At 47.9% G+C, this 19,010-nt stretch overlaps 1 protein-coding gene across 1 annotated transcript; it reads right to left on the reverse strand.

Moving 5' to 3' along the window:
* Nucleotides 1-1,604: 1,604 nt before the first annotated feature.
* On the reverse strand, nucleotides 1,605-18,766 carry MED28 (mediator complex subunit 28). The gene is made up of 4 exons (XM_033948705.1): nucleotides 18,475-18,766; nucleotides 14,214-14,280; nucleotides 10,246-10,358; nucleotides 1,605-2,956 (listed from the first exon to the last, which is right to left on the reverse strand). Exons 1-4 carry the CDS (start codon nucleotides 18,601-18,603, stop codon nucleotides 2,759-2,761), a joined length of 507 nt encoding a protein of 168 aa, XP_033804596.1. The 5' UTR covers nucleotides 18,604-18,766; the 3' UTR covers nucleotides 1,605-2,758.
* Nucleotides 18,767-19,010: the final 244 nt, after the last annotated feature.

Raw genomic sequence — 19,010 nt, forward strand, 5'->3', positions numbered from 1 at the left:
TCACTCCCCTAATAGGCTCCAAAGCTGTGTGCCATGCCCCCGAGGCTGCATAGGAGCTAAACTTGAAGTTCCCGCCTCCTTACTCCAAGGGTCGTGGACACTTGGAATGCACTACCAGAGGAAGTGATCAAGCAGAGTACGGTCCAAGGATTCAAACAGGGATTGGACAGATTCCTGACGGATAAAGGGATCATGGGATACTGAGGGAGGAGCTGGGATGTAACACAAGTATAGAATGTTAACCAGGTAATGAGTATAAACCAACCAGGTCGTGCATGTGCAAGACTGGAGGGCTAGGACTTCGATAGGAAGGCAGGACTTAAACGAGATACCAAGGTGGCAAGGGAGCCCCTTCTAGTGATTCAGACAGGTCGTGACCTGTTTGGGCCGCCGCGGGAGCGGACTGCTGGGCAGGATGGACCTATGGTCTGACCGGCAGAGGCACTGCTTATGTTCTTACTTCACTCTACACAGCATGTGGCCCAAGGGCACTCTTCTGCTATCCCTGCAACTTTGGAAGCAAAATGAGGTATTTTGGAGAAGTTTGAAAACATAGAAATAAAAATTGGGAAAATCCAAGGCCAATGGTAGTGAATTTTAGAAATAAAAACAACTTAAAATCACCTCAGCGATGATTAAAAACCTTAAGAAACAGGATTTTAGGGGAGGGGGCCAAGGCCCTAGCAGCAGAAACAGTTAAAAACAGCTTTTGAAACCCCCCCCCCAAGTTTTCCCATAGGCTGTTACAGTCTTACTCACAGACCATGTGCTGGGGAAACGGTGTTGTTGCTGCTGCCTGCTTCAGCTCCTCTCAGGTATAGCTGTTTTAGGAGAGGACCTCTGCTTCCACTTATTCAGCTACTTCACTGGTATCTTTGGGGTGCCAGACAGGTCTTTACAGACAGACCAACACCCCCTAGACCTCTTACGGAAAAAAAAGGGGGGTAAATGAAATGAAGCCAGAACCACGAGTACCCCCAAAGGAATGCTATTAACACCTAAACAGCCTGCACTCCAGTCCCTGACCAAGTCAAAAGGGCGAGCAAACCCTGAGCTTCAATAATCTTTAGGAGGCTGGCTGAAACAGGTCCCTGAAAGAGGGAAAGGGTTCCCCTTTTGTAGTTTTACAACCACGCTCAAAGCGGTACTTCAAACATTTTTCCCTATCTGTCCTGGAGGGCTTACTATCTAATTTACCTGGGGCACTGGAGGATTAAGTGATTTGCCGAGGGTCACAGGGAATAGTGCTGGGTTTAAAACCATAACCTCAGGGTGCTGAGGCTATAGCTCTAACCACTGCACCACACTCTCCCCCTCACCTGCAGATTTAAAATCTGTGCCTCTCTACACAGACAGAGTAGACTTATGAAAAGGATCTCTGATTTTATGAAAAATACCATGACTAGCGTGAAAAACCACAAAACAACTGCAAAATAAAGAAATAAACCGAGCAGCTCAGAAGCCACCTTTCATCTTGCCTGCAGAAAGAGAAACTGAAGGCAGCCGACTCCTGGGAGGAGGTTTTAAAAGCTGTGATTGACATCTTTCTGCAGTATGCTTGAGAGAATGGACAGAGTACCATAAAGTTCAGAATACCATTCCTATTGCACTGGAAATGTAGTTTATTTATTTACAAAATATATATTCTGTAGTAACCAAACCACTCCAGCTCTGAGAGGAAAGGCAGTAAGGACGCCAAGATCAGCAACCAACACACCACATTGGTGGGGTGAGTACTAGGAAGGGGCTTACCTCCCCCGACTCCCACCCTCACCAAAATCTCAGCAACTATTTCCCAGTCTTTTCCATTTGAAGCAAGGGACCTAAGGAGAGCAGGACTCCTGAGTGAGACGTGTTCAGACACTGGAGGAGGCATGGAGCTCATCCAGTATCCATTTAGGTTCATGGCTTACAATGCACTATGAAAACCATTTCTCTTAACTGTACATGTCTTCAGAACATTGTCTTCATCTCTTTTTACAGTTAGGGAAAGAGCAGATTGCACTAAAGATAAGTAGGGTGACTAGATTTCAATGGGAGAGCTACCAGGTGAACTCTACACAGACCTGTCTCCTGCCTCTTCAGTAGAGAAGATAATTTAAACCCATAATGGGTAGATTGCATGGGTCACATTGGTCTTTATCTTGCATCATCTACTTTGAAACGAGTTTAACAAAAATCTAAACCATAACACTGTTTACTATGTTTTGTTCTGCTAAAGGAACTGACAATTCAGCAAACATTCTGCCCAGTTCCATGGTTATTTACTTGTATAAAAATGGCATTACCCACTTCTGTGAGCTAGAACTACAATAAATGTTTATATTTCTTGACAAAAACAAAGCATGTAGATTCAGAAATATCCTGTGATAGGGTAGCTTTTGTAGCCAATCAGCATAAGGTGGATTCTATCTGTAAGTATGTAAAATGCTTTTCTGCCAATCGACTTTGTACAGTACTCCACTTGGGTCTTTGGCTATACTAGATCTTTATATAGCATGCACTACAAGTTAAAATGTCCTTAAATGTTCTGGCTCATAATTTCAATGGTGTTAAATTCTTTTGCATAAGCACATAGCTGGTATGTCTTTTGGCACTAATTAGAAGTTTTTTCATTTTCTGATAAGATTATTGGCAACAGTCAAGTGCACCAAATATCACTGAGGTTACTAAGAGCATTTATCCAGCACATCAGCACCTATAGAAGTCAATCAGTCCCTATAATTAAACATGTAGAGAAGATCTCTACATCTGTTCATCATGTTGATTTCATAGCAGCAGGAATATTTGCAGAAGCCTGTTCAAGGTAGGCCAGTGGTCCTTGAGGTATTTCTGTGGATTTTTTGTGCTGCACACTGATGTCTTCAAGGACCTGTTGCCAGTTTCTCAGTTTACTTAAATGTTTCTGAATAAGAGCTTCTTTCCTTTGCAATTCATTTCTTAGCTCTGAAACATCCTGCAATAAAACAGGAGAAAGTACTTAATGAATGTCTCCTTCAAAGAATATTTAAATTTATTTTTCTGAATATATTACTGTATTTACATGTAGCCTAATAGTGCAATGAGCTGAGATCCTGGGAACAGGGTTCAATTCTCACTGCAGCTCCATGTGATCCTGAATGAGTTGCTTATCTCTCTATTGCCTCAGGTACAAACACACCTTAGACTGTGGGCCAACTAGGGACAACGACCTAGTGGACTCATGGGACATGCATATAAAGCACAGTTACTTACCGTAACAGGTGTTATCCAGGGACAGCAGGCATATATTCTCACATGTGGGTGACGTCATCTACGGAGCCCCGATGCGGACAGCATTTCAAGCAAACTTGATTGAAGATTCAAGCTTGCTGTGCTGCACCACGCATGTGTGCCTCCTGCTCCACTAGAGGGCGCATCCCCTCCTCGTGGTCTCCAGTTCACATATCCAGCAAAGAAGCCAACCCCGGGGAGGTGGGCGGGTTGTGAGAATATATGCCTGCTGTCCCTGGATAACACCTGTTACGGTAAGTAACTGTGCTTTATCCCAGGACAAGCAGGCATAATATTCTCACATGTGGGTGACCTCCAATCTAATAACGAAGGGGTGGAGGGAAGTTGGCAATTTAAGAAAACAGATTACATAATACCAATTGGCCGAACCGGCCATCGCTTCTGGACAGTGTATCCAGGCAGTAGTGAGAGGTGAAAGTATGAACCGAAGACCATGTGGCAGCCTTGCAGATATCCTCAATGGGCGTGGACCTGAGGAAAGCTACCGAAGCTGCCATCGCTCGGACTTTATGCCCCGTAACTCGACCATGCAGCGCGAGACCAGCCTGAGCGTAGCAGAAAGAAATGCAAGCAGCCAACCAGTTGGACAAGGTGCGCTTGGAAACAGGGTGTCCCAACCTATTAGGGTCAAAGGACAAAAACAATTGTGGAACTGTCCGATGAGACTGAGTGCATTGAAGGTAAAAAGCCAACGCCCTCTTGCAGTCAAGAGTGTGGAGCGCCACCTCTCCAGGGTGAGAGTGGGGCTTGGGAAAGAACACAGGCAGAACAATGGACTGGTTGAGATGAAAATCAGATATCACCTTAGGCAAAAATTTAGGGTGAGTGCGGAGGACCACCTTGTCATGGTGGAATACTGTGAAAGGTGGGTCCGCCACCAAGGCCTGCAGCTCGCTAACCCTCCGAGCAGAAGTGAGAGCGAGTAGGAAGATCACTTTCCAAGTGAGGAACTTAAGATGACACTTATCCATGGGCTCAAATGGAGGTTTCATCAGTTGAGCTAGAACCACATTAAGATCCCAAACCACCGGAGGCGGTTTGCGGGGAGGATGAACATTCAAAAGCCCCTTCATGAAACAGGAAACCAAGGGATGGAGTGAAAGAGCCTTCCCTTCCAGGGACTGATGAAAGGCAGCAATGGCGCTGAGATGGACTCGAATGGATTTGGTCTTCAGGCCAGAGTGAGATAAATGGAGCAAATACTTCAGAACCAAAGACACAGGGACCGACACCGGGTCATGGCGGTGAGAGGAGCACCAGGACGAGAATCTAGTCCACTTCTGAGAATAGCAGAATCTAGTCGAGACTTTCCGAGAAGCCTCCAACACTTCCCTGACCGACTGAGATACAGGTAAGGAAGTCAAGGGGAAAGAAAACAAGCAGTCAGATGAAGAGACTGAAGATTGGGATGTAACAGTGAACCCCGACTCTGAGATAGCAGAGAGGGAAAGACAGGCAGAAGCAGAGGTTCCCTGACACTGAGTTGAAGTAGTAGGGAAAACCAAGGCTGGCGGGGCCATCGAGGAGCGATCAAGATCAGAGTGGCCCTCAGAGATTTTAGATGGACCAGCGTCCTCAGAATCAGAGGGAACGGCGGGAACGCATAGAGGAACTTTCCCTCCCAATCTAGGAGGAAGGCATCGGCCTCGAGACGGTCCGGGGAGTATATCCTTGAACAGAAGAGAGGCAGTTTTTGATTGTCGGGGGAGGCGAACAGATCTATTTGGGGAGTCCCCCACGTGTCGAACACCTGTCGCAGCACCTGAGAATGCAGGGACCACTCGTGTGGCTGGAGGAGGCGGCTGAGCCTGTCCACCAGGCAGTTTTGTTCCCCTTGGATGTAAACCGCTCAAAGGGAGATGTTTTGGGAGACCGTCCACTCCCAGAGCCGTAAGGCCTCCTGGCAGAGGGGCCAAGACCCCGTCCCTCCTTGCTTGTTTACGTAGTACATCGCCACCTGGTTGTCTGTGAGGACAAGAACCACCCGGTCGTGAAGCAGATGCTGAAAAGCCACCGCGGCGAGGTAAATGGCCCGAAGCTCCAGCACGTTGATGTGGCAGCGACGGTCCTCTGTGGTCCACAGACCTTGAGTGTGTAGACCGTCTACATGAGCCCCCCAAGCGTACTCTGAAGAGTCCGTGGTTAGGACACTGTGGTGTGGAGGGGCGAGAAAGAGCAAACCCTTGGAAAGATTCGAAGAGTCGGTCCACCAACGGAGCGATCTTTGCAAGGAAGGAGTCACTGTCACATGGCGGTTGATCGGGTCCCGACCCTGACGCCATTGTGATGCCAAAGTCCACTGTGGTAACCGCAGGTGAAGGCGAGCAAGCGGGGTAACGTGGACTGTGGAGGCCATATGGTCGAGGAGCGTCATCATCTGTCGTGCCGAGACCGAGGTCGATCTCGATACTTGTCAGCTCAGATTTACCAATGCCTCCCGCCGCTGAGGGGGGAGGAAGGAACGAAGACGGACCGTGCCCAGCACGGCCCCGATGAATTGTAAGGACTGAGAGGGGCACAGCTGGGATTTTGGAAAGTTTATCTCGAACCCCAGACACTGAAGCGAAGTAATAGTCTGTCGGGTCGCTGAGATAACCCCCTCCCTGGTCGGGGCTTTGATCAGCCAATCGTCCAGGTATGGGAATACTTGCAGACCCTGGGAGCACAAGGCAGCCGCGACCACTCCGAGGCACTTCGTGAAGATTCGGGGGGACGAGGACAGGCCGAAGGGGAGGACCCGGTATTGTAGGTGGAGGTCCCCCATCTGAATGCGGAGGAAACTGCGACAAACAGGGTGCACCGGAACATGGGTGTAGGCCTCCTTCAGATCGAGGGAGCAGAGCCAATCGCCCTCGTCGATCAGGGGGTAAAGAATCGGAAGGGAAAGCATCCGAAACTTTTCCCTCGTCAGAAATTTGTTCAGGCGCCTCAAGTCCAAGATCGGGCGCAGGTCTCCCGTCTTCTTCGGTACCAGGAAGTATCGGGAGTAAAACCCTTGGCCCCTTTGATTTGGGGGAACCGGTTCCACCGCCCGCAGGCGAAGGAGGTGCTGTGCCTCGGAGAGGAGGAGGGACAGCTGCGCTCGATTGGGAGGACATACACTCGGTGGGCTGTTGGGAGGAACCTCCCAAAAGTTGAGCGAGTACCCTGATGAGATCACGCCAAGGACCCATGAGTCCGACGTTATGGCTTCCCAGCGAGGGTAGTAAGCTTGTAGGCGGCCCTTGATGGGAAGGAGACCAGGTGGAGGTGCGGAGGGGGCCCGCCCCCGTCCGCTCATCCCATCAAAAGGACGGAGATGGCTTCGTAGGCGCAGTGGGCTGTGATTTTGGTGGAGCCCTAGAGTGAGCCTGGGGGCGTCGCGGCGGCGGTCTGGAAAAGGCCGGAGTAGACTTCTGGGGGTAGCAGCGAGGCAATCCCCGGAAGGGGCAAGAGGCTTGTGGTTTAGGTTTTTGCCGGACAAGGGATGCGAAGGAACGTTCGTGTTCTGACAACCGTTTCGTAGCTGCCTCGATGGTGTCGTCAAACAGTTCCTTCCCGACGCAAGGGAGGTTAGATAACCGATCTTGCAGGTTAGGGTCCATATCGACGAGCCCTAGCCACGCCAGTCGGCGCATGGCCACCGCGAAGGCTGCGACCCTGGAAGACAGTTCAAAGCCATCGTAAGCGGCACGGAACAAGTGCAGTCGGAGGTTGGAAAAATCCTCGAGGAGGAGGCCAAACGCTGCCTGATGAGGGGCAGGTAGGTCCCCCGAGAAGGAAGCCAGCAGCCCAATGAGGTGTTTCAGGTAGGAGGAAAAGGTGAAAGTGTAGTTCAGGACCCTAGAGGCCATCATAGAGTTCTGATACAAACGGCGTCCGAATTTGTCTAGTGTCCGGCCTTCGCGTCCAGGAGGAACCGCCGCGGACACTCTAGAGGGGTGAGCTTTCTTCAGAGAAGACTCCACCAGTAAGGATTGGTGGGACAACTGTGGTTGCTCAAACCCCGGGCAAGGCACCGTTCGGTACTTAGACTCCATTTTAGATGGGACCGCCGTCACCATGTAGGGAGTCTTGAGGTTCCTTATGAGGGTCTGCCGGAGTACCGGGTTCAGCGGTAGCCGGAGGGACTCTCGGGGCGGGGAAGGCATATCCAGCTCCGCCAGGTACTCCTTGGAGTACCTCGAGTCGGATTGTAAGTCCAAGTCAAGGGCAAGTCCCATGTCCTGGACGAACCTCGTGAAGGAAGGTCGGTGGGATCCCGTGGCCCCTTGCGTGGACGGTGACCGAGACGGAAGGGGAAGCCTCCCTCGAATAGCGAGGTTCTCGCTCGGACCCTTAATCCGACGCCGGGGACGCGCTATGGAAATGCTCCCGGGTCGAGGACCTGCGTCGCCTCGAGGAGCCCCTCGGGGACGACGCCGGGGTACGGGGTACCGACCGATGTCGGGTCGGGGACCCCTCCCCGGACTCTCTCGGCGAAAGCCTGGAGCCTCAAGAGACAGCTAGGTAACCCGTAGCGGTCCCCCTGATCGGGTCGAGGGGGAGCGGCCTCGAACCGGAGGCGAACTCCGGGCCTTTTTAGAGAGGGACTTCGATTTTCATTTTGCCCCGCGGTGCGCCGCTGGGGACGCGCGCCTCGAGTGCCTCGGAGAGGAATCCGAGGAAGAAGAGAGGCGGCGAAAACGGCGTGCTTTGCCTCGAGGGGTCTCGACGCATTGCTCAGGCTGGTCCGGCGCACGCGAGGTTGAGGTCGAGGCCGGTTGAAGGTGAGCCATGGCAGCGGAGAGCTCCGTTGTGATCATTGCTCGGAGCAGCTCCTGGAATACCGGCACGGACAGCATCAACGGCATGTCCGAGGCCGCGGTGCACTCCACCGGGGGCGATCTCGATTCAGAGCATTCCCAAGTGGTGGAGGCACGTCCCGAGGTCTTCGGGGGTTTCGCCGGGGCCATGGGCAAGGAACTCACCCCTTGTCCGGCCATTGTCCCCGAGGTTGGCTTCTTTGGAGGTATGGAACTTGAGGAAGGAAGAGGGGACTTACCCGGAGCCGAAGACTTCTGAGAGCTCGGGGTCTTCGAGGTCGAGTACCGAGGCGGGGCAGAGGTACCCAAGGCCGAGATCGAGGCCGGGGCCAATCTCGAGGCCGAGGGTTGATCGGCAGCAAATAGGTCCGCCATGCGGGCCCGTCGTCGGCGGAGCGCCCGGTGTTGGAAGGTTGCGCACCGGGGGCAAGTTTATGTTGGATGATCGGCCCCCAGGCAGAGGATGCACCAGCGATGCGGGTCTGAGAATGATAGAAGACGCTCGCACCCGGTGCACTTTTTAAAGCCTGAAACGGGCCGGGACATAGGAAGTCCAGGCGACCGCGGCCAATCAGGCCATGCGGCCGCAACGACCCGGGAGCCCCCGGATCGCGAGAAAAAAGCACGAAAAGCGCGAAGAGCAGGAAGAAGAAAAAATTTTATACGCACAGCGACTTTTAACGAAGAAAAAACAACAAATCGCGGTGCAAAGAAGGCACTGGGGCAGAGCTAAGAAAAAACGTGTCTTCTTAGCACAGCGGAAAAAAACGAACTGGAGACCACGAGGAGGGGATGCGCCCTCTAGTGGAGCAGGAGGCACACATGCGTGGTGCAGCACAGCAAGCTTGAATCTTCAATCAAGTTTGCTTGAAATGCTGTCCGCATCGGGGCTCCGTAGATGACGTCACCCACATGTGAGAATATCATGCCTGCTTGTCCTGGGATAATGTGTACAGTGCTGTATATGTCTAGTAAGGCCATATAAATAATAAATACAGTGAAATCTTGGTTTGTGAGCATAATTCGTTCCAGAAGCATACTCGTAAACCAAAGTGCTCGTATATCAAAGCGAGTTTCATCCTCTCCCGGCCACCCGTTCTACTCCACTCAGGATTTTGTAGACTTCAGTCATATCTCCCCTCAGCCGTCTCTTTTCCAAGCTGAGGAGCCCTAACCTTTTTAGTCTTTCCTCATACGAAAGGAGTTCCATCCCCTCTATTATCTCAGTTGCTCTTCTTTGAACCTTTTCTAGTGCCACTATAATGCCTCTGTATCGCTCAATGGTGCAACCTCACCTTGAATATTGCATTTAATTCTGGTCTCCTTAATCTCAAAAAATATATATACTGGATCGATTTTTTACTGCATCAAGTTTTACAAAGACTAGGGGACACTCGAAGTTAGAGGGAAATACTTTTAAAACCAATAGGAGGAAATATTTTTTCACTCAGAGAATAGTTAAGCTCTGGAATGCATTGCCAGAGGATGTGGTAAGAGCAGTTAATGCTGGTTTTAAAAAAGGTTTGGACAAATTCCTGTGCCAACATAGGACTTTCCAGTGTGCTAAGCCCGTTTCTAATACACCCAGAAAATAGGACATTTTCCTGTATTCTTTTACCGGTTGTGCGCTAATGTTTGCCTGAAAAAATATTGATGCTGGAGCACTTTCCTCCTATTTATGAGGCACTAAAGGCTCCCATGTTATGTATGCACTAACCAGTTAGTGCACGTTAATCAAAATGTGCTGGCTGAATAACAAATCCACACCTATTCTTCACCCCTGATATACCACCTTCACAAAGACTGTTGGTTTTTAGAACTTAGCTTACACGAGAAAAGATTTGCACATACCCAGCCAATCCTTAGGCAGCAAACAAAAAGGCCCTGTACCACAAAACGCTTTAATGCACTTTACAGTAAGTTTTCATGTGTGTTACAGGCACATTAGCGCTTAACACCTTTTGGCAGACAATCCCCAAAGAGAAACAGCCATAATGCAAATTCAAGATTAATACACAAAATCAAAAAATGGTTAAAATTATCAGACAAAATGCAGACATAATACAAAGACCATCTTAAAGCCAATTATAGTCTACCTACTTTACCTGTGCATAGCTTGCTTTGCTCTTCAATTTGTAAGCAAGCCTAAATCCAAATATAATGAAAATCTACAAATTGAAGAATTTACCTCTTTAATAACTTGCTCTGGTTTTTGAACTGATAACTGTAGTCTTTTCTGTAGGAAAAAACATTCAGTTTGTCTTGCGACATCCAGGAATTTCTGAATACACTGATCTACTCCTGCAAATATAAAAAAATAAAATCACTCACAAATAAATTTGATAAACTAAAGCTGGGCTCTCTGCAGTAGCTGCAGTACATTTAGAGTCTAAAAAATAGCCAATGTCAAACTTGAAAGTCAATTTGCAGAATCCTTATTGCCAGTGTCTATAACAGAAAGGTAAGCTGTACCTTTCTGTTATAGAGGCTTCTGATTTCTGTAGAAGAGGCTTCTGATTTTGAAACGTTTCCATGCCTCATTTTTTTCTATTCACCCAGGACTAGACTCTTCAAAAACCAAATAAAAAACCAACGGGCTGCTGTTGCAGCTGTTATAGTAACGATTTTAAAAAAGCAAGTCATTCTCCAAAAAACACTCATGTAAATGAGGTTGGTGGAGAGTAACAAAGACTCGCTTAATTTACATATGCCCATCGCTGGTGATAGTGATGGGCACATGCGCAGAATAAATGCAAGTTAAAAAACCAACAGCAGGAGAGATGCCCAACCTCTCCTGCCGCGAACCAACACCCCCCCCAGCAGGAGAGAGATGTCCATCCTCTCCTGCCACAACATATCCCCCCCAGCAGTGGGACAGATGCCCAAACTCTTCCACCGCCAACCAAAACAGTGCCGCCAACACACCCCTCAGCTGCGAGAGAGATGCCTAATCTCTCCCACCGCCAACGGACACCCCCCCCAGCAGCGGGAGATGTCCAATCTCTTCCGCCGCCAACCCGATACACCCTGCAGAAGAGATGCCCAATATCTCTCGCAACCAACACCCCTAACTCCACTTGGCAGCGGGAGAGATGCCCACGCTCTCCTGCTGTCACGCAACACCGCCCATGCCTCCGATACACCAATCTTCTCCCCCATACCTTACTTTAGATGGCTGGTCAGAGGGATGCCTACTCCTTCCAGCCAGCTAGCATGCCTCTTAAAAATGGTGGGCCTTCCCTTCCCTAGTGAATTCTGGGATGCACCAGAGAGAAGCCTGAGGTTCTGATTGGCCTAGGTCAGGGGTAGGCAATTCCAGTCCTCGAGAGCCGGAACCAAGTCAAGTTTCAGGATATCCACAATGAATATGTATGAGATGGTTTGCATGCACTGCCTCGAGATGCAAATCTATCTCATGCATATTTATTGTGGATATCCTGAAAACCTGACCTGGCTCCGGCTCTCGAGGACCGGAATTGTCTACCCCTGGCCTAGATTGTTTAAAGCCCCTTCTATGAGAGGGGCCTTAAACAACCTGGGACAATCAGAGCCTCAAGACCCTCCCCAAATGCACCGGGAAGGGGCCTAAGATTCTGATTGGCTCAGGCTGTTTAAGGCCCTTCCTATAGGAGAGGCCTTATGAGTCTGGGCCAATCAGAGCCTCAGGCCCTTCCCCAATGCATCCCAGGCGAGGCGAGCTAGCTGGCCGGAGGAAGTAAGCATTCCTCATGCCAGCCATCTAAAGCAGTGTTTCTCAACTCGGTCCTGGAGTACCCCCTTGCCGCCAGTCAAGTTTTCAAGATATCCACAATGAATATGCATTAACTTGATTTGCATACACTGCCACCATTATATGTAAATTTCTTTCATGCATATTCATTGTGGATACCCTGACTGGCAAGGGGATACTCCAGGATCACTGATCTAAAGTAAGGTAAGGGAGAGAGGATGGGGGTCATTAGAGGCACGGGAGGGGGAGGGGTGACAGTTGGCAGCGGGAGAGCATGAGAGGGGTGTCAGTTGGCGGCAGGAGAGCACAGGTATCTCTCCTATTACATGTGTTGGTTGGTGGCGGGAGAGATTGGGCATCTCTTCCGCTACATAGGATGTGTGTCGGTTGGTGGCGGGAGAGATTCGGTATCTCTCCCACTACATGGGAGTGTGTCGGTTGGAAGTGGAAGAGATTGGGCATCTATCCTAGTGCAGGGGGGGTGTTAGCTGGCAGTGAGAGAGATTGGGCATCTCTCCTGCTGTAGGGGGTGGTTGGGAGGATAGGAGGTGGTTGTCAGCGATGAAGCAGGAGAGGGCATTTCTCCTGCCAAACATCAATTTGGGTTGGGTTTTTTAAAAAAAAAATTGCATGTTAAAACACACGCCAGAAATGTGTTTTCCGTAGTGCTGGGCACCCCCGGACCAGTCGCTGACTTTTGTCGCCAAAAGTCGACACCACTCTCAATGTCTGAGATGCTAGAAAGCTCGCAAAAGACCTCAGTAAGCTGTTTTGATAACCACCGCTATAATATGTGCTCGCTAAATCAGCTGGAATCTAGCGAGCACATTAAATGCAGATTTTGTTTTGAGAATCTGGCCCCCAGTTTCCTAGCGAACAAAAACCAAGGGCCTAATTTTACTAATAACCTCCACTTCATTTTAAGGGCTATGAGACAATGGTGACTCATCACTCTTTCCCCAACATATGCTCAACTCCATCTTGGAAGGAAGAGAGATGGATGGGATTGGAAGTGTATTTGGTTTTTGTGGGTGCGGGAAATTGTTCTAGTCATTTACCTTACTGAATGCAACTAAGCAGCCAGGCCAGCCTCATCATTGGAAAAGCAATGGTAGAAAAAACTGCAGAAAAGAAGGATCAGTTTTCTAAGCTGAACCCTCAGCCTTTTTCTCCCAACAAGGTGGTAAGTGAGAAACTCCAACAGACACCTAAGCAACTCACCATAGATAAAATGGGGTAGTGTTCAGCAGTACTATCTTGGGAGCGAGAAGCAGGCAATGGAGATCTGATCACTCTGAATGACCAGTCTCTGCAGTTCTTAGCCCCAAATTACCAAGTATTCACCAGGACAACTTTTAGTAGTAAGATGCTCCCTTATAAATTAGTTGCATGTCTGGCTTCAGTGAAAACTGGGTGAGGCAAGTGTACATTTCACTAGAGTTATTTGAACTAGTCAGAACATTATATAGCCTACCTCTCCCTGACTGCACAATGGTAAGGAATAAAGCAGGAGCAAGTTGTCGGTATAGTGAGGGCACACCAGCAACAGGTGGGCTGTGTTGCTCACCCATGTGATGGATAGCTATACCTGGGTCTTTATCTCAGCAGAAATAAGGGCAATGCTGGAGGGCTGGTAGCTAGGCTGCAGATAACCATGCATTACAGCTGTTTTCTAACAAACAGTGGGATGACCATAAGGGCAGGTAAAAAAAAAAAAAAAGAAAGGAGCTTTTGTGATAACATGTTTGTTGCACCTGGAAGTAAGAGATTCCTTAGGTCTAGGGAGCAAGGAAAAATACCAATCAATTAGTACCCACAAGTAGAGAATGACATGGTGACTGTTACCTGCGGGTAACCCACCAGAACAGGGGGGGGGGGAATTCATCTGGTTGCCGCACGTACGGGGACAAAGCCATTCACCGCCCCATGAAGCGATGAATGGCCTTGTCCCCGCAGTAAAGGATCTACCGCTAGCTGCCTCCATTCCCACTCCTCCGGGTCAGCATCCCCCCCTTGCGATTTCAGCAGTTATCCTACAACCCTATCGTGGGTCGAACAGTCCCCCACCCTCGCACCCAATGCATTCACCAGCGCCGGGGTTTCCATTTATAAATAGGCCCCCCTCCACCAAAGCCGACAGAAGGCTTCCCTCTGATGTCAGAGCTGACGTCGGAGGGAAGCTTTCCAGATCGGCTTCGGCAGAGGGGGTAAATTTTGAAGAAAATTCAATTGTTAAGTAATTGGGTAAATTTTGAAGAAAATTCAATTAGTTAAGTGTGCTTCCAGGAGAGGATTTTTATACAAACACTGATCAAGAAAGAAGAAAGCATATTTTAAGAAATTTCTTTGTAAATATTATATATAGTTCAACTAAACTGGAAATATCGCATTCCAAAATTAAAATCCACAAAGCAAATGAGGCTCACCAGTTCGAATTTCTTCTTGATCAGTTCCATTCACATAGTCTTGGCTTACAAGTGAAGCAAAGCAAGCCTATTAGGTTAAACAAATATATATATACATTAAGATTCAACAAACAAATAATTTTAACCACTATCCAGGTGATATTCCACCCATAGCATTCAATGAGAGCGTATGTTAGGAAGGTTTCTTCTATCTGAACATATGTGCTGCATGTTCAAAAACAGAAGCATAGGCTATGAGAAGCAAGAAATGGAATGAGGAAAGAGGCACCGGAGAGGAGGTACTAATCTGCAAAGTGTTGATAGGCGCCCAAACTATTTTAAAATACCGACAGACCTGGGCAATCTGACTTTTCTGGAGGATAGGGCTTTTACGTCTTTGTGCCTCAGGGATATGGGGGTGGCAGCAAGCTGTTTGAAGCACTTCCACTTAAAAGTGCTAGCAGATCTAGAGGTGCATGGCATTGAATGCAGTTTTTACTCAGCCCTTGGACCTTTTTTATTGCCAAAGAGAAGTGAAAAACATGCACAGAGTCTCAGCGTCACTGTAGGGCTCATGACCCTGCAACATTCCTGCCTCTCTTTTGACAGACTCCCTATGATTGGTTTTGGGTTTTTTTTTAATTTGCTGCAGGTCCAGGCTCTTCTGGTGTTGATGAGGTGAAGTGATGGCCCATAGGATTTTTTTTATTTTTATGTACACTACCCCTGCCACCAGCATAGGAAAGCAAAGTGTAGGACCATGGCAACTGTGAATAAAGCAGGAGACAAGGTGATAGGAAGCTAGGGGAGGGGAAGACGAGTGTGCAAGGATGCCTAAAAGTACAGGAGAGTCTAAAAGGGACCTCTGGCTGTGGGAATATAGGCTTCCTTCCTTGCACAACTATCACCAATATACCCAGAACTCAAAAATATATAGCAAAACTTCCTCCAAAGAGGTAAATAATAATAATAATAACTTTATTTTTTATACCGCCATAGTCAGTCAACTTCTAGGCGGTTCACATCGAAAGAAGGCTTGACATTCAGCGAATTGCAAATGCATGAGGGGAATGTTACAGAAGAAAAGGGTTGTAGGGGAGGGAAAGCAAGGGGGGGTGAAAAAGGGGAGGAAAGTGAGGGGGGGTAGGAATTGCCTGAAGATTGCTTAGGGTTTGAAGGGGGAAAAAGCATAGAGAGCGCAGAATGGTCTATTTAGGTGATGAATTTGTCAAACAGAGTGGTTTTGATAGATTTTCGGAATGCATTGTAGGTCTGTCTGGTTTTATTTATGTAGTTTCCCAGCCAGGATTGTTGTCGGTTAGCTTGGAACATGAAGGTTCTGTCAAGGTAGGATTTGTATTTGCAGCCAGTAATTTTAGGATAGGCGAAGATGTTTTTGTTTCTGGTTGTTCGTGTGGGGTTGTGTAGAGCAAAGTGTGCTTGCAGGTAGGAAGGTGCTAGGCCCCAGATTTGCTTTCTTGTGCTGGTGGCAGGGGTAGTGTACATAAAAATAAAAAAAATATCTACATTCACATTCCAGAACATGGCGAAACAAGGAAATGCTGGCAAGTTTCCCACCCAGGAGCAGATATTTAGGTGCCATCTTTGAGATCCCACTGTTTAAGCACTTGCCTCCACCCCACCCCATACTCAGCTGGTGGTGGTCAGTGTTTTTTTTAAACACTGATTATTATCATTGTCTAAATTATGCCCTGATATTCAGCACCTGGCAATATCCAGGAACTGGCACTGAATATGGGAGCATCATCTGAGTATCCCAGCCCCCTCCAGGCTGTTATTCGGCTATGGCTATGTAAATTATGCTGCCTCAGATGAATATTGGGCTGGACCTGCAAAGCTTTTTTTTTTTTTTTTAATTAAAAAAATAAAACAAAACATGTCCCCTTTGTTCTCTTCCCAGACTGCAACAAACCCCGCGTCCCGAGACTACCTTTGTCCCTGGTGGTCCAGCAGGGGGTCAGTGGTCCTGCCCCTTGCAGCAGCTACTCCTCAAAATGCCTGCTGTGACCTCTAACAGCAGCTCATTGTAATTCCTGTAGTTTTCTCCAGCATCCCAGTTGAGCTCTCTCACTGTTTATCCTCAACAGTGCCGTTGCCTCTCTAGTTCCTCAGCTGCCCAGGATCTCACTTCCCTACCTCCTCCACAGTTGTCGCCATCCCCATCAATCTGCAGATGAAATTTAATGTGGACAAATGCAAAGCGATGCACATTGGGAAGAATAACCTGAATCACAGTTACCAGATGCTAGGGTCCACCTTGGGGATTAGCGCCCAAGAAAAGGATCAGGGTGTCATCGCAGACAATACAATTAAATCTTCCACCCAATGTATGGCAGCGGCCAAAAAAGCAAATAGGATGCTAGAAATTATTAAAAAAGGGATGGTTAACAAGACTAAGAATGTTATAATGCCCCTGTATCGCTCCATGGTGCCACCTCATCTGGAATATTGTGTTCAATTCTGGTCTCCTTATCTCAAGAAAGATATATTGGTGCTAGAAAAGGTTCAAAGAAGAGCGACCAAGATGGTAAAGGGGATGGAACTTCTCTCGTATGAGGAAAGACTAAAACGGTTAGGGCTCTTCAGCTTCTAAAAGAGACAGCTGAGGGAGATATGTTTGAAGTTTACAAAATCCTGAGTGGAGTAGAACAGGTACAAGTGGACCGATTTTTCACTCGGTCAAAAATTAGAAAGATTAGGGGACACTTGGTGAATTTACAGGGAAATTCTTTTAAAACCAATTGGAGGAAATTTTTTTTCATTCAGAGAATAGTTAAGCTCTGGAACGCGTTGCCAGAGGATGTGATAAGAGCAGATAGCGCAACTGGTTTTAAGAAAGGTTTGGACAAGTTCCTAGAGGAAAAGTCCATAGTCTGTTACTGAGAAAGACACGGGGGGGAAGCCACTGCATGCCCTGTATCGGTAGCATGGAATATTGCTACACCAGGTACTAGAGACCTGGATTGGCCACTGTGAGAACGGGCTACTGGGCTTGATGGGCCATTGGTCTGACCCAGTAAGGCTATTCTTATGCAGCTCTTCCTCTGCAGTTTTTTCCAACGGGGCTCCATGGAGAAACCATTGTGGGTTACCCACCACTATACACTGCTGCTACAAAGCTCTGCAGCAGTAGTGGTCTGCAGGGAGGCGGGCAAACCCCAGGAATTTGCAGATGTTGCGCAGCCATTCTACTCATATTCTGTACTGCTGCTCTCTATGGAGCCCCATTGGAAAAAGCTGTGGATGAAGAGGGGTTACTGGTTGGCAGGGATGGCGGCAACCATGGAGGAGGTAGGAAAGTGAGATCATGGGAAGCTTAGAAGGAACCAGAAAGAGAAGCAACACTGTTGGTGAGAAGCCAGGGAGGAAGCATAGCCGGAATGCTATAAAGAACTCATGTTAGGAGACAGTATAAGAGAATTGGGTCTAAATGTCCTGGGTCTTAGAGGTTTTTGTTTTAACGTTACATACCCTCCCACCCACGCATCCCTTCCTGCTGTGAGACACACTTTAGAATGGCAGAGCCACCACATCCCCCATTCCCTATAGATATCTGCTTATATCGAAGAATTGGTCACACTTTAAATGTATACTTTAAATGTGATCATCAGTTTATATAAGTTGTTTCAAACATTTTTGGAAACCTGCTGTTTTATTTTTGCTTGCTAATATCCACTATTTGCTATTATTATAGATGATTATCATACACAAAATATGGTGTTTACACTTTCAAAACCTTACATTATCAGTCTCAGATAAACTGAAATCAAAATCTTAATGCAGCCTCCCCTTTTTTGTGTCTTTGGGGGCATATCTTTGGAGTGCCAAACACCCAGTTTTCCCTTCCTAAACGGGAAACATCAGTAGCTTTAAAAGGAAGGGAAGATTTTTGTCATTGCAGCTCCTTGTAATACTGGACATGTCACTTAACTCTAGGTTGGCCCATGTACCCCTCCCCCACATACACACACACAAAAAAAAATTGATTGTGAGCCCACTAAGAAAAGATAGTTATCGGTATATAATACTGTAAATGGAAACCACGTATTGATTATACCACAGAAAGGTAGTATATCAAAGCCCTCTTGTTTCCTAAAAATATTTTACATATTTAAAAAGATATTACCAATATTCCAGTTCCCTGTCCATTAAAATACCACTTACGCCGCTTTCCGTTCCCTCCAGAAAGAAGGCAACTAACTGCCTTCGCTCACTGGCGAATAAATGGCTAAGAAAAATAAAAGAAACCATCAGCTCCTACCTCGAATGATGCTTCTAACTCGTCCACTAACGTGCCATTGGGGGTTTTAAGCCCCGGAGGTGTAGTGAGATGCCCGGCTGTCGGAACCGAAGACTGATTCGAATACATGCCACTCAAAGAAGCCGCCATAACAGCAAAAGTCGCATTAAACACCGAAAGACAAACATAACGTTCTGAGCATGCGCAGGGAAAAAAATGCTATGACAGCACATAGGCAGAAGGCGGGAGACTTTTTATGGTTGCGGAATGTGTTCTTTTGGCGTACTTTCTCAAAACGCGTCGGCGTGCTTTTGTGTGTGTGCGGTGGGGGGGGGTTAGTATTCGCTATTAAACCAATGAACGTTCCAAGATTTACTCTGTTATGCCGGTTGCCTCTTAGTGCGTCCCAAGCCTCATTCTGGTGCTCCAATTGTCTCTATCTGTGTCAAAGTCTCATTCTGGTGTTTACCATCCTTTGTGGCGATTGGTGCACTGTCTGCTTTCGTCAGCCAGTTCAGAGTAGAGGGTTGCACGGGAACAGAAATCCCACCCGTCCC

This window comes from Geotrypetes seraphini, chromosome 1 (genome assembly GCF_902459505.1).
Source record: "Geotrypetes seraphini chromosome 1, aGeoSer1.1, whole genome shotgun sequence".
Classification (NCBI taxonomy): domain Eukaryota; kingdom Metazoa; phylum Chordata; class Amphibia; order Gymnophiona; family Dermophiidae; genus Geotrypetes; species Geotrypetes seraphini.